This window comes from Ricinus communis, chromosome 8 (assembly GCF_019578655.1).
Source record: "Ricinus communis isolate WT05 ecotype wild-type chromosome 8, ASM1957865v1, whole genome shotgun sequence".
NCBI lineage: Eukaryota > Viridiplantae > Streptophyta > Magnoliopsida > Malpighiales > Euphorbiaceae > Ricinus > Ricinus communis.
The window spans coordinates 17,860,692-17,875,525 of record NC_063263.1 but is presented as its reverse complement, the minus strand read 5'-3'; the positions used below and the strand labels follow the sequence as shown (position 1 = coordinate 17,875,525).

The 14,834-nt window shown below is 31.0% G+C and overlaps 2 protein-coding genes and 1 non-coding gene across 4 annotated transcripts; 2 read left to right on the top strand and 1 right to left on the bottom strand.

Moving 5' to 3' along the window:
- Window positions 1–3,280: 3,280 nt before the first annotated feature.
- On the top strand, window positions 3,281–7,908 carry LOC8281888. Of its 2 annotated transcripts, XM_048377725.1 has the most exons (12): window positions 3,281–3,600; window positions 3,699–3,816; window positions 3,999–4,083; window positions 4,508–4,701; window positions 5,361–5,443; window positions 6,317–6,362; window positions 6,458–6,514; window positions 6,671–6,725; window positions 6,809–6,909; window positions 7,007–7,070; window positions 7,166–7,299; window positions 7,526–7,908. In XM_048377725.1, exons 2-12 carry the CDS (start codon window positions 3,718–3,720, stop codon window positions 7,697–7,699), a joined length of 1,092 nt encoding a protein of 363 aa, XP_048233682.1. In that variant the 5' UTR covers window positions 3,281–3,600; window positions 3,699–3,717; the 3' UTR covers window positions 7,700–7,908. The 2 variants fall into 2 exon arrangements, with proteins under 2 accessions (XP_048233682.1, XP_048233681.1); XM_048377724.1 differs by having other exon boundaries at window positions 3,281–3,816.
- A 1,850-nt stretch (window positions 7,909–9,758) lies between these two features.
- Window positions 9,759–12,311, bottom strand: LOC8281889 (THO complex subunit 4A). Its single transcript, XM_002531329.3, has 5 exons — window positions 12,020–12,311; window positions 11,756–11,917; window positions 11,100–11,168; window positions 10,832–11,013; window positions 9,759–10,259 (listed from the first exon to the last, which is right to left on the bottom strand). Exons 1-5 carry the CDS (start codon window positions 12,179–12,181, stop codon window positions 10,091–10,093), a joined length of 744 nt encoding a protein of 247 aa, XP_002531375.1. The 5' UTR covers window positions 12,182–12,311; the 3' UTR covers window positions 9,759–10,090.
- Window positions 12,312–12,375: 64 nt separating this feature from the next.
- TRNAV-AAC lies at window positions 12,376–12,449 on the top strand. The gene has a single exon. It is a non-coding gene; the product is annotated as a tRNA-Val (tRNA).
- Window positions 12,450–14,834: the final 2,385 nt, after the last annotated feature.

Here is a 14,834-nt window from a genome sequence, read left to right as displayed (position 1 = left end):
TTAATTTTACACCATTATAATTATAATTATAAGGTAATATTTGAACCTAAAACCTTTCATCTTATTTTCTATTTATTCATGTATACCTATCAACAATAATATATAAATATCTATACAACCATGACATTTTTTTTTTTAAATTAAAAAATTGCATAACAATGTTTCTTTTAAAATCTTTATTCACCTTCATAAAGGATCTAACTCCTTATAGAGACACATGGCAGAAAAGGGTAAAACTTTTACAAGTATAGGAGGCAATCAACACCAAAAATATTTATAAAGTAATGTCTCGAGATGATATTCATTGATAACCAGGCATGTATATTTATAAACAGATTGTTTAATGCTACATAATGTATGTACAAATCATATATCTCTCCTAATGCATTCAGGCAAGTATTCGCAAAAATCAAATACAACGACACAAGTCTAACTTGAAAGAGGAAAATATTTATGTCATTCAGAACTTTAAGATTGGATCAGCATTGGCAAATTACAGGTCCATTCCAAATGATTATAAAATCAATTTACAAAAATAATTCAACAAGAAGAAATATAATGCAAAATTCCTTTACAACAAGTTTCAGTTTGTTGATTACATTACTGTTATCGAGAGACGCAATGACAATATGATTCTAACAGGTATCAATCAAACTTCATCCACAAAGATATAAGAAATAAGAGAGAAAACATCTTTCTAATTTTAGCTAATTAAAATTAACATGGAGTGCAGATATCATCGACAACCTCAGAGCCACGACCTCAAAAGAAGATATATAAACTAAATGTGGAAAAACAACAAAAATCGAGCTTGAGTTACCACATAATAAGTAAACATACATGCACATAAAGTTCATTAAACAGTTATTATATATTTTTAATATTAATTTCATAAATTATTAATATGTGCAAAAAAAAACAGGTCTAACAAAGTCAAAGTCACATTATGGGAGGCTTTAGCAAAACAATTAGATACGATTGAAATTACAAATGCTTAATGAACAATGAATTTTCATTATGACAGTAGCTACAATAAAGAAATTTATAGGTAATATCTTTCAATACAACTTGACATCTATGTATACTCCTGCTTCCGAAATTGTTTATTTATTAAATTATAATGTTATCAAACAATAAGACGATATACACTTTCTCCAACGACTGCTAGCGAGTCCATATCAATTTAGACATACCTGAAGTTAAATTATTGCACATAAGATAAAACATGTTAAAATTATTTATTTTATATTGTTTACTATAAAACTCTATCTTTTTAACCAAATTTTTTTTTTAACATCAATATCAGATACAGAGAAGACTTGCCAACACGTAGTGCGGACGAGGAATTGTTAGAGTATAAAATGTTTAGAAACAGAACAACTATAGAGCAAATAAAGCAAACAATATGGGAATATGAGACTCGGGTAATTCAAAAATATAAAAACTGTGTCTACTAAAATATTATTTCGTAGCATTACACCTTCTCACTTAATTATAGGAGAAAATATTCACTGTCAATGCGAGAATAAGGTGCATCAATAACGCTTTTGGCTGATACTACTTAGCTTGTGACATTTGTAGAAAAAAATTGGAAAATAAAGATTCCAATTACTATGATTGCTTCAAAAAACCAAATGTCCCAACTTCAAGATATGTGCATCTTAATATGTTTTAAAAAAAATATCATAAGTCACCTATTAACAACTATTTTTCCAATTATCTATATGTATAAATCACAAATTGAAGTTGAAGACTCCACAAGAGTTGCATCTTTAGTCCTTTTTGATAAAAAATGCCAAATGTTATTTGGTGTACCATGAATGATTTTACTAGACAAACAAGGCCAACAACCATATAAACTTCCACCATTATTCAAGAAAATGAAGTCAAACAATTTGTGTTTCAGATTAGATTAAATAATTACAATCTTAAAGAAGATTGGAAAAACTACACAGTTACAACCGTTTTTGTCCTTGGTGACCAACTAGAGAAGCCATACAACTTGCAAAAAAGTAATCAGATAATCAAAATTACCTTATTATATACATCTTATATAATATTACATACAAATCCAATAATTTATTAGAAATTGCAAGAAACAAAGGATCTACTGAAATTGTTAAAAATACTAAAAAATAAGCCAGTGGAAGAATCTACCACATCTTTACAACAGGATTCAATTATAGAAAATACAGTTGACGCGTCGTTCCAGATGTAAAACAAGAAACAACGTCTTCACTTATCAAAACTAATGGTGTTTAGTGATTGGTGGAACTCCTTTTAGCTTTCTCACTTTTTTAATTTCGTTTGTAATTCCATATTTTAGTATTGTTATATTTACTAGAATTTCATGATTCCTTAAAAGGATTAAGTTTGACTGCTTTATTCATCAGCTCTTATAATTGTGTGAAATCATTTTTGCATTATATATAAATTAATAAATTTATAGGTTTCACTTTAAAAAGTATTACTTGTCATTTACACTTTCAATATTTTTGTTACTCATAAAGAAATAAAATTAGAGTGTATGCAAAATATCTAAAAGAATTTATAAACTCGTATTATTTTACCTAATTATAATTATAGTGTTCAAATTGAAAATTAAATCAATTGCATTCTTTAAATAGTTGGTACAAACATCTTATCTCATTCAATAACAAATTTAAATCTGTTAATTCTTGTTGATTTTTTTCTATATTATTATAAATTATATGCTTAGTTTCATTTTAAAAATTTAACTCTAAATTTTAAATGCGTGCATTCATTTTTTTATAATAAATTAATTAATGATTGGACTATTATTTCATTTAAATGGTTGTTTTTAATAAAGCAATCAAAAAATAATTAAAAAATATTATTAAAAAATAATCACACTGTATTTTTAAGAAAATTAAGAAATAATATTTCTGAAAAATATATTTACATAATAAAATGATATACTTTATTAATTTATAATATTTATAAAAATCGAAAAGATATATTACCCCGCCCATCGGACAGGCACAAAAAGACTAGTTATAATATACTTTAATGAGATTTTTTTATTTAATCTGTATAATAACTAATTATCCGCTATTTTAAAACTATTTTGTATATATAATATATATATTCTTTTTTTCTAATCCAAGGGTAAATGAGTATACATTAATGATTATCCTCAAATCCAACCACCGGTCAGTGAATCGTTTATTTATCCAGAAAAAAGAAAAAGAAAAAGCCAGAACAAACCCACGTAAAACCCACGTGTACAAAATGTAATAACACACCACTGTTTCCTGCAACAGCACCACCCCATTTCTTTCCTCTGCTTTTCTTCCTACGCCACGTTAGCTTCACCACCATTCCAATTCTCACTCTTCTTCTTTCTTTTACTCCATTAATTACTAAATCAAGCATATTAAAAACAAAATAAAAATAAAGAAAAAGCAAGCAAATGTTTTTATTTTAATCTTCTTGCTTTTAACTGATCCAAACACTAGTCATATGTTACCGCACAAAATCTGCCGGTCTTGAATTTGATCGAGCTCTTGTATCCTGTTGTATTATTGTTAACAAGAACTTGAAGCTAATTCAGATAATCTCTTTGCTTTTTGGATCGATGTAAATACTTTTTTCTTTTCTTTTTTTCTTTTTTATTCTTTTACTAATTATTTGAGGTAACGGATTGATTGCAATGATCAAATCATCGTCAAATTCAGAAAAAGCAAAAAAAGAAAAATGGAAAAAGCAGCAGCAGCGCCATCGTCTTCAACGCCTCCTACCTCATCTAATTACCTCAACGCCCTCACTCTTGAAATCGAGAAGAAACTCCAGCGGGTGCGTTTTTTATCATTTTTCCTTATTTAAAATTAAAGAGATATAGATTTATTATTACAACTTCTTCTTATTTTAGTTGTTTTCTGAAAGCAAGTGTACCATTTTCCAACTCAGCGTAATTTTGTTTTAAGAGAAAATACATTGGAATTTTAATTTCCTTTTTCTTTTTTTTTTGGTTTCAGGCACTAGCTTCTGCATCGCAGAGACGCAATTTGCTGCAAGAGCTGTTTGCAGACGTAGCTCTGGAAGTTGATGACCGAGCCAAAAGTCAGTTCATTCTCTCTTAATTTTTTTATTGTGGGTATTTTAGGTCAATAATTATATGAGGATTGAGATGTCAACAGTATTAGTATGCATGCAGCTGTATAAATTTTGCTTTTGGTTATTAGATTGTATAATGTTTTTTTTTTTTTAACTGTTACTACTTCTTTATATCAGTTTTAGTGTTAATGGGACTATCAACTATGTGGTTTCAAATTCACTGAAGCAGGAAAATTAAGTTTCTATGAGACAAATGCCTTTAAACTGCGTGCCTAGCTGTTACCAATTAAGTTTGGCATAGAATAAAACTTCACTTTTTCAAGTTTATGTTGTGGATCATGGCAGTTTGATTATCATTTGCAGCTGCTATGTGTTAGACATGGCAATTGTAGGTAGGCATCTCAGTTTCTGGTTTTGAAATTGAGTGCAGATATTATTCTCAGTAGCGAAGAAGATGGTATATCTCCTGCACAGGATAGTGGTGATCAATTATGTTTTTACAATGTTCTTGCTGATTATTATGTTGGAGTGCCTGAAAGCAGTAAACGAATCCTTGATTTAATTGTCCAACTTTGGAGCCAGTCTTTTGCATCACATATTTTCTCTCTTCTTTTCCATAAATGGGTATGTCAGCTTAGCCTCTTCTCCTTTTCGTTTTCCATTATTATTTCTTTCTCGCCATGTGGCATCATTATGAGTTCCAAGTATGTGATACTTAAAATTTTTTTATTACAATATTACATCTGCCTGCTGCATGAAAATTGATATTGCTGGACAGCTATTCTGATGCTTTTCTTCCATGTTCTATGTGGAAGGTCACTATTGACTCAAATTTTTTTAATTCATTTGCTTAAATACTTACGGGGGCACTCAACTTTCAAAATGGATAGGTAAAGATAAAAGTTGGATTGCTGATTCCATCAAAAATAGATATAAGGATGGACACAGTAATTGTCCCAAAGTTGACACAGATACCTTTTAATGTTGTATCATATGTGCTGGGTCTCCAATATGGATTTCTGACTTAACCAAATGAATTGACCCCGAGACAAGTCAGATCTGATCTCATTACTTCTTCTAAAAAGAAAGAAATTTTACTTTATTAATCTATAATCTATTGAAATACTGCCTGTGAAAGATTTTGATTTAGTTTTGAATGTGTTGTTTTTCAGTGTATATGGTTCTTTACTTCAGATACCAACAAAATCTATTTTAGCCATTGAAATTATGGTCAATGATAATCCATATTATGATGAAAAATATGCTTGTATCATTTACTGCAGCTGTTCGAGGCCCAACTGGATAATACTGAAGTACTTGTACGTTATTCATCTGCTCTTGTTCAAGGTGCCACAAATGTTTTCTGGTATGAATATATGGTATCTAATAGATTTCTAGTAGTCTAGATATTGCTTAGGAGCTGCTGATGGCTTCTGAGCAAATTGCAGTTGATTGTTGACTGCACCAAACGTTTGCATATTCCGCCCAATGTGGAAAAAGAAGTTGATATCTGAAAGTTTAAAGTTGTTCATATTATGTGAAATTTTTTATGTCCTCTCTTTCCAGATGAATTAGGTTCTGCTCACTCTATGCAATCAAAATGCAGAAAAATCATATTTTGTCTCTTTTGGAGCCAACAAATCAACATTTTAATCATAGCTTCTTGTCAGTTGTGTTCTTTTACAGGAGGGGAAAATATCAACACAATTTGCTGTTCTTATTTTTTTATATCTGGGTATGAAATTACATTAGGCCCTGTTCGCTTATGTATTGGCACCTTTGCAACTTTTTCTCCTTGGCATTGCAAAACTCATTCCTAAGTTGCTTAACATTAAATTAAATTGACCAAGTCATGCCATTTTATATTCAACAATCTGCTTAAAGGATGTCCTTTGGTCAGCTCTCATATGACTTATCCGGAAGTTAACATGCAAATAGGGAGAGGGGGAGAGCGAGTGAGCAGTAGCACCATCTGGTGATGGAAGGAGATGAGAAAATAGCAAGGGGTAGTGTTGCTAGTGAGTTAATATCATTCAATAGCAGTTTCGCACTTGCCAGCTGATTGTTTTTCTTTTGGGCTGATACTGTAGATATTTTCTCTTATTTATTACAACCTTGTGAATCTGGTTTTGACGACTTTGGATATTATGCTTGAATGTACTTCCTTGTCTTGTATGTTCCAGTATCCTATTTCAAATGTATAATAATTATAACATGATATGATAAAACCTATTTTCAGGATTGACATCCAAACGAACACTAGGCGATTCCAAACCCTCTTTCGGGTAATTGTTGTCTCAAGTGTATTATATTTTCCAACTCCGCATATGTTCTTTTATTTCACATTTGGTTATATAATTTGTTCTCCTATTGGTTTCAGTATCTCCTCGAGGAAGTTGCCCTGGAGCCTATGCGCTTGAATAAAATTCCAGTGCGGGTGAGGCACAGACACTGATCCTATACTTTTTAGTCCTACATATCAATTATTTTTGCCATTATGATTCTCTTGGAAAAGTATGTTGTACAACATGGAATCATAATGTTTAGCCAGCACATATAGGGAAAATAATTTATTGATCTTTATTTAATCTAGGCCCAGAGAGATCTGTTTCTTCTACTGTCAAGATTCATACTCTTTTACAACTCAGGTTAGCTTCATGCTCTATATAAGCATTGAATAGATATTTAACAACAAATTGCATAGTCATTGATGATATATTGTTCTGTGTAGATGACAAGCTTGAAAGCTTCTTGAAGCAATTTCCTGTTTTTCAAAATGCTTTCTTGGTTGGTGGGCCAGTAGATTTCTTCGTTATTGAACTTGCAGACCAGGTATATTCAATCGACTGATACTCCTTTGCTGCTTACAGAAAAGAGTTAAACATCTCAAGGCATATTCATATGCTGTGAAACTTTTTTCATTGTTCAGCTTCAAAAATTAAAAGTGGAGCCAGTTCTATTGCACTACCTTTCACGTCTTAAAGTTCTCCAAGGTAGTACTAATCTACTACGAAGAATTAAAGATATTGGATATTGCACAGCTTTTATATCTGCTAGCTGTCTGAAGTAGTACAATGAATTTCTGCAGGTATGGAACTGAGAATGACCACGAGTACAAGATTAAAGGCATGCTTGTATAGCTTTACTTCTCCTGGTGGACCAATGTATCCTACCAGAGCTGTTCGTCATGCAGCCTGGGATGCTTTGGACTTGCTTTTCCCTGTGAGTACTTTCCCTGATTATATTCACAGATTAAAGCGATCCCTGTATGCATTTGTCTCGAGCCATATAATCAATGAATTCTTCTTCCTCAATTACCAAAATATGCTGGTTGGAGATAATTTGTTATTAAAAATATAAAAGGGTTGATAATGAGTTCAAGATCATTATATAATCAAACATGGAACTTGCACATTTCGTCACAAATAACATCAATACTCTGGCACAGGTCGGGCGATACCTTCGACATCTTATAAGTTTGTTTTTTCGGCTGCTTTATCCATGGTACTGGCCCTCTTCCTGTTGGAACTTCATAATCTCTTGTATAAAGGCAATTTTCTATTCCATACTGCGAGTGTTGTTTTCTAGTTGGGAGAACCCGAGGGAGCCTAAGAGGCACTAAGTTTTGATAATAAGATGTTAAAATATAATATGAATGTCTACTGGAGTTGTATGTTGAATTAGGTGTTGTACAAGTACCTTTCGCTTTTTTTTTTTTTTTAGATTTTTAAGGAATCCATCGTTGTGTTCATTTTGGCCAGCGTCATGGAATTGATGCATGTGACGACACTGTACCTGATTCATTGATCAAATTAATAGTAGATTTGCTTATGCTGCGCCTTTGGCCAATATAACATTGTGATTGTACAGCTTGTGCTCGTCTATAGTTTGCACCTTTTCATGCAATGTGTATTCCTTTGATCGACTATCTTCAGTGAGTAGTGTCAATTGCTGTGGTTTGAATCTGATAATGCTCTGGTTGTGGAAGGGATTAATGCAGCAGAGTCGGAGTCCGGCGGTATCCAGAATTAATGCAGCAGAATGAAAGTTGTAGTGGACAAATTAAAGTAGTCATATTACGTTTAGGAGAGCAAATATTTTATCAAAGATACTCCAGAGATTTAAAGAAAAAGTGCAGATAAATATTATATATATCATAAGCAAAAGAACTAATTAGTATTACGATCAAGATTATCATTTCAGCAAACTGATTTTGTATCTATGGTGATGGATTGTAGAAGGCAAAATGTTATTCGATATCAGACGAGAATTATATTCAATATTAGACGAGAATTTTTAAAAGAAATTAAAAACAGTTAAGACGGTATTGGAGTCTTTAGAAGTTTTTAATAAGGTGGCAACGTACTATTTTTATGATTATCCAAGTCCAATTCTATATTAAAGTGTTAATAATTTCTGATTTAACATATTACATTGAAACTTTCAAAAACTTAAACACTGTACTAGGTTAATGTAAACAACAAAACACAAGTTCTTAAACATGGTAGGACGAAAGCTAGCCCAAAGAACCAGTTCAGCCATTGCGTGACGGTAATGTTTCATCAATTTTTAATATGAAAACATAGGAGAAGATATAAGACGCGTCTATTTTTAGTGTCAATTAGTAGGCTTTGCCTACTTTTGTCAAGACACAATATAAAGGCGAAGCAAATACGTTCCAGCGTCAGTAACACAATAACGTTGATTCTGGTTAATTAACGGAGCCAGCGCTGGCCATTGACTTGTTCAGAACCTGTTATGGTGAACTTGCGTTTACGTAGTTCCTAGTTCCTATAGCTAACATAACAGCTTAATGATACCATCACCAGCAGCAACAGCAACAGCATATTCAAAACAAACTTTTAGATCAGACCAAAAACACAAACTTCAAAACTACACATTACGCTCAAAACTACCTAAAAAATATAATACAGATCACGCTCCAATCTACAAAATGCAGTTGTTTAGTCAGCCAGTCACTTTTCAAGCTCAAATCAATTAGAAGAGAACCAGTCGTCATGCTCATTACATTAGAAGGTAGATGCCAGAAAAAAGGTTCAACTGCCTCCACAAGAAAAAGCATGAAAATTAGATTCTCTAATAGCAGGCATATGATTCCAGTTCTGCATGACGAAAAAATAATAGCAGCTAAAACCAGTGACTGATTCCTTCCAGAGAAATGCCCAATTCTTTCCCATCCAACTAAAGAAGCTCTGTGATCCTCAGCCCAAGACATTTACTAAGAACTTTTTCGGAAGTCACAGGAAATCAGGGGGGAAAGTTCTTAATTCCAGTAATGGATAAACCCCTACAGAACAGGATCGAGATTTATTTCACACCCAGATTACTTAAGGAGAGAGATTCCAACACTATTATGTTACACCAAGAGCAATAAGAAAGTCGAGGGAACTGATATTTCCCAGGACAGAATACAAAATGATAGGTCTTGCGTAGCTAAGGATGCAACAACCATCAAAAGCAACTACTCCATAAACAAGGGATATGCTCTAGCAATTAAAAAAGTTATGAATTATAAAATGAACATAAAGAAATCTACCTCAGAGGCAATCTCCCTGTTTTTTGATGAAGAAGCAACTTAAAGAAACATGAGCTCGGGGCAATTTCTGCTCATGCTCAATCCTCCATTCCTTCTAGACAGCATTTCATTGCACAAGAATATGTGAGGAAAAATAGTCCACTTCATACTCCAACTTGCGGAATTAAACAGAAGGGACATAAGAAGTTAACCAAACCAAAAGCAGGAGTGCAATTACACACTGACAGCTGTCCATTAACCCGCATACTTAATACCCAAGTTGAGAAACAATTGGTAATAAAAGCCCAAACTCCATAATAAATATTCTAACAGTTCCTCACTGAGTATTCCTATAATTCCTAGGACTAGGACTTGATAAAGTTACAGAACATAGTTGGATTCTTGCACTGCAAGCACATGAAAGGCCACAGAAGAAAGCTGTAAGACCAACCATAAAAACAAAGAAAAGGAATGCCTTTAATTGGTCTGCATCGCTTCTGAATGATACTTCTCCAGATCAGCATCAAGATCTTCTGCTGAAACCTTTTCACCACGACCCCTTCCACGCCCACGACCCCTTCCAAATCCACGGCCATCACTACTGGCCCCACGTGGTCTTCTCATTGTGCCACCTCTTCCTTGTCCCCTAAAGATAAAAAAACAGCATACACTAAGAAACACTGAAAATAGCCATTACTATATACAATGGATGAACTCAACAGTATGATACATAATGGAAGAACTCCATAGTTATTCTGAAACAATTCAAAATCACATTCACAAGACGAAAATAATAGCAAAGAAATATCGACAGTTAAAACCTTCATTATTCAGCTGATAATCATGCCAATATAATTTAGAACCATGCATATAATACACCATTGTTGGACTCAAAACCATGCAACAGCTACCAAGAATAATAGGTAACAGAAGTGGTTCAAATGCTGAGGAGATTCATAGACAGAGAGATACGATGACACTTATACAACTACTACAATGATTCCGCTCCCACTCTTTCCTAGATTTCAAGATCTAGTGAATCCTTCCGAGATAAACATGAAGCACCGCATATAAGCACCCACATAACTTATTTATATGATCTCAGCAGTAATAAAAAAACAGCTCATAAAATACAGGAAAAAATGTGTAATCGAACAAGAAAAATACAGATTACAATTAGGTAGCAAGGTAGAACAACAGAGGGAAGATGTGGCATACCCTCTAGGAGCTCCGTTTGAATTTCCAAAATTGCCATTAGCAGCTGGGGTTGCAGCAGGAGTAGCAATATTTGTTCCAACAATCTCTATCTTCATAGGTTTTCCATCAAGCTGAACATTGTTGTATCTCTTGACAGCAGCTAAAGCATCTGTACGTCGTGAAAAGACAACTTCTGCTGTTCCCTAAGAAAAAGAGGTTTTCTAAACTACAGGACAGAAAGTATTTCATCAGAAGGATGTGAGTTTTATGCTAAACTTGAGTTAGATACCTTCGATCTCCCGCTCCTGTCATAATGGATTGAGTACCGCTTCAAATCACCAACTTCAGAAAACAACTCCTGCGCACAGTTAAACTATCATTAGTTAAAGAAACATTAATGACCTGTTTGGTTCGCGGAATTGAATAATACTTCCAAACCCTAGAATAGCTATTCTTCACTTCTACATAAAATTAAAACATAAGATTTCAAAACTATTTACTCTAATTAGCCAAAAAATTGAGAGCGTAAAGTAAGCATTCCATATAATAATTGATCATCATTTAAGAGTGAACTAAAACTAACATGGAATACCTATTCTTTTCCCATGCTATTCTGTGAGCCAAAGGATGCCTTAAAGTAAATACGCATTGCCATCAACAATTTAAAAGAAAATAAAAGACAATGGCATTAGTAAAACAGACCTAATAAAAAAAGAAAGAAATTAATATGCTTATAGAATACAAAAATGTCTAATAATATTAGCTTACAAGTATTTTATAAACAGCTAGTTTTAATAGTGCCACAAACTGTTGCTATACAATGTGTAAAATAATTCAAGATCCATAACCACTCCAAATGAACATAATATCACTGTCATGTTTCTTAGAGAATACATATTAATAAAACAGAATAATTTGCATAAAAGAACTTAAAAGAAAAAATACCTTAATGTCCTCGTTAGAAACACCATACTCGAGATTAGAGATGTAAAGCTTAGTTCCAGTCTCGATCCCAGAGGCCCTACTACCACCGCCACCTTGTCCTTGAAACATTCCCATTCCACCTTGATCTGTAAACATGTCGTGCTGCCAGGTAGATTCAGGCGCCTTTTAACAAATTCAACAACAAATAGATTAAAACCACAAAATCAAAACCCTAACTAATTCAAAATTAAGCAAAAAAAATTATAACAGAATAAAAAAAATTACCTTAGCTGCAGCATAGGGAGCGGCTCGATTAGTGCCGCGATTATTAAACCGCCGAGTCGGACCGGGGCCGGAAGAACGGCCACGGCCTCGGGAGTTACCGGATCCAGGCTTCTTATTGCTCTTTATGATATCGTCAAGTGACATATCCAAGGCGCTTGACATTTTTTTATTTTAATGTTTATTAGATTAAAAAGGGAACGAAAACACTGCTGGATGGAGAGAAGATAGCAGAGGAGGATAGGTTTAGGGTTTTTTTTTTCTGAAAGAGAAAGAGGAAGAGGCTCAATTAAACGCGTCGTTATGTATTTGTTATGAAGCAACCCGCTTAATAATACCTTAGCAAAATTGACCAGACTGGTGTCGTGGTGTAGTTGGTTATCACGTCAGTCTAACACACTGAAGGTCTCCGGTTCGAGTCCGGGCGACGCCAAAAGATTTTGTTTCATGCTTCTTTTGTAATTTTTTTTGATATAATTATAATAAACACCAAAATTATTTTTCATACATTTTATGTAATTTTATTGAATATAATTATAATAGACATCAATATCCTTATGTCATTTTACTAAATAAAACTATAATAAATATATTTTATATTACTTATTATCATGCATTCTAATATACTAATACTAAATTAAACTTATAATATTCTTCAAAAAAATTATAGTTAATATACTTTTATATTATGTCTTATTATGCATTTTAAAATACTAATCTTTTACTCACGTGCTATCTAAGTGAATATCAATACTGGACTTGTTATTGTTTATGTAATTAAAAATAAAATAATTACTAATTTTAAAATAAAAATAAAAATTTTGGCGTCATCTTGAATCCAGTATCCAATATTGTTCACGTAATTAAAAATAAAATAACTACTAATTCTAAAATAGAAATAAAGTTTCTTGTATAATAAATTAATATAATATTTAAAAATTGATTGACGTGTTCATAATTTAAATCCAGTTATAATTTGTACCAACTCTGATTTTAATTCATCTAATTTTATATTTAATATTTTAATCAAATTATCAAATAAAAACATAAAATAAATATTTATATTATATTAAAATAATAATTAGTACTTACTAATATTTTTTTCTATTTCTTAATTTTTAATAGTAATATTAAGAGGTTAGTTATATATAAAAATTGTGGTGATAATTATGTTCTTATAAAAATAATTTTAAATTAAATTATGATTGGTCCAAGTATGCACCGTAAACATAATAAATTTAAATTATATTAAAATAATAATTAATGCTTCTTAACATTTCTTTTCTCTTTCTTAATTTGTATAGTAATTCTAAAAGGTTAATTATATATAAAAATTGTGGTGATAATTATTATTTATAAGAATAATTTTAAATTAAATTATAATTGGTACAAGTATGCACCATAAATAGAATGAATATGTAATACATATAATTATATTTAATAATTGAAAATTCCAATAAAATTAAGGTTCTAAAATTTGATTTAATATTAAGAGTCGAACTCGTGATTGTCCATATAATATAAAATAAACTAATTACCAAGTTTAATATAAAAATAAATATTGTGTGAGTGAAAAATTGATCAAATATTTTAAAAATTAAATATTCATTTAAATTTTAATATAATTTGTATAAAATAGACTGATGCATTTATGCTTAAAATTAATTTTAATTTAGCATTGTCAACTATATTAAAAAAAAATTATTATAGAATTATTATTATTTATCTACTCCTATGATAAAAAAAATTTAAAATAAATTATGAATTATTATTCTCTATAATCAATTACTATATGCGCAAAGAGTAAAAGTAAACAAATCTTGAAGCATGACTTAAAGCATCAAAATGATGCTCAAATTCTTTTTAAAATTTTGATCTTTACTCTGATTTAGTTATTTGTTGCAATTTTTTATAATATTTTAGACTTCTATACCTATATAAATTTTATACCTATACCGCTATTCTTTATAATACTTCCTATTAAAATATACTTAATTATTAAAAAACTAAATCTATTAATCTTAACAATACTAATCATAAATCTTTTTCAGTAAATTTGTTATGATATGGTTTTTTGTAAATTTAAAATTTTAAGACAATTAATATTTATATCTTTACATGACATAAAAATAATCCCTACTACTTTTAGCTTAAGCTCTCTTTCAACTCAGCCTTGGTCATAGACTTAAAAATATTATATGAGAGTAATGCCGCATTAAATTGATTTATTGAAGATGCTCTAAGACAATCAAAGTTAGTTTTCACATTATATATAAATTTATAAGTTTAATTACCAAATAAATCTTTACATTTTGTGTTTCTAATAAAATTATCCAATTCTTTCAAATTTTGAAAAATCAGACTATTTCTTTCAATCTTTTTAACAAAAACACTTTCTAGCAAGATTATTTAAATTTTCAGGGTGTAGATGTTAACATAGGACAGTGACTGTGTTTCTTTTATTAAAATTAAAGTGAGTCGTCAAGAGACTTGCTCACTCACCCACTTGATAAGAACGTTGCATTTTGATTACAAAAATATGGTAAATTCAATTCAAATATGGGATCAATCTTCTATTCTTCTAAAAGTTCTTCACTTTCTTAATTTGAGTTTTAAGGTTTTGAAAAAAAAATTAGAAATCAGGAGATCGAATAATCAAATAATCAAAACTTGAGAATCATTAAATCATATTAGACCAATTTTCCTTCTTTTTTTTGCTACCATCCTAACCCTCATTGCCATGAAACCTAATATATTTTTTCTGCAATTCAATGTTTACAAGTTATAATCCCATTTAACTTCATCCCAAAATCTTTTC

What these genes read in the sequence shown, in the direction of transcription:
- LOC8281888 (XM_048377725.1), top strand. Translation starts at nt 3,718, where the DNA reads ATGGAAAAAGCAGCAGCAGCGCCATCGTCTTCAACGCCTCCTACCTCA. An exon ending in CTCTTCTTTTCCATAAATGG is followed by an intron (nt 4,702 to 5,360) that starts GTATGTCAGCTT and finishes CATTTACTGCAG; the next exon opens with CTGTTCGAGGCCCAACTGGA. An exon ending in CATACTCTTTTACAACTCAG is followed by an intron (nt 6,726 to 6,808) that starts GTTAGCTTCATG and finishes TGTTCTGTGTAG; the next exon opens with ATGACAAGCTTGAAAGCTTC.
- LOC8281889 (XM_002531329.3), bottom strand. Translation starts at nt 12,181, where the DNA reads ATGTCAAGCGCCTTGGATATGTCACTTGACGATATCATAAAGAGCAAT. An exon ending in CTCCCTATGCTGCAGCTAAG is followed by an intron (nt 11,918 to 12,019) that starts GTAATTTTTTTT and finishes ATTTGTTAAAAG; the next exon opens with GCGCCTGAATCTACCTGGCA. An exon ending in ACAGGAGCGGGAGATCGAAG is followed by an intron (nt 11,014 to 11,099) that starts GTATCTAACTCA and finishes TCTTTTTCTTAG; the next exon opens with GGAACAGCAGAAGTTGTCTT.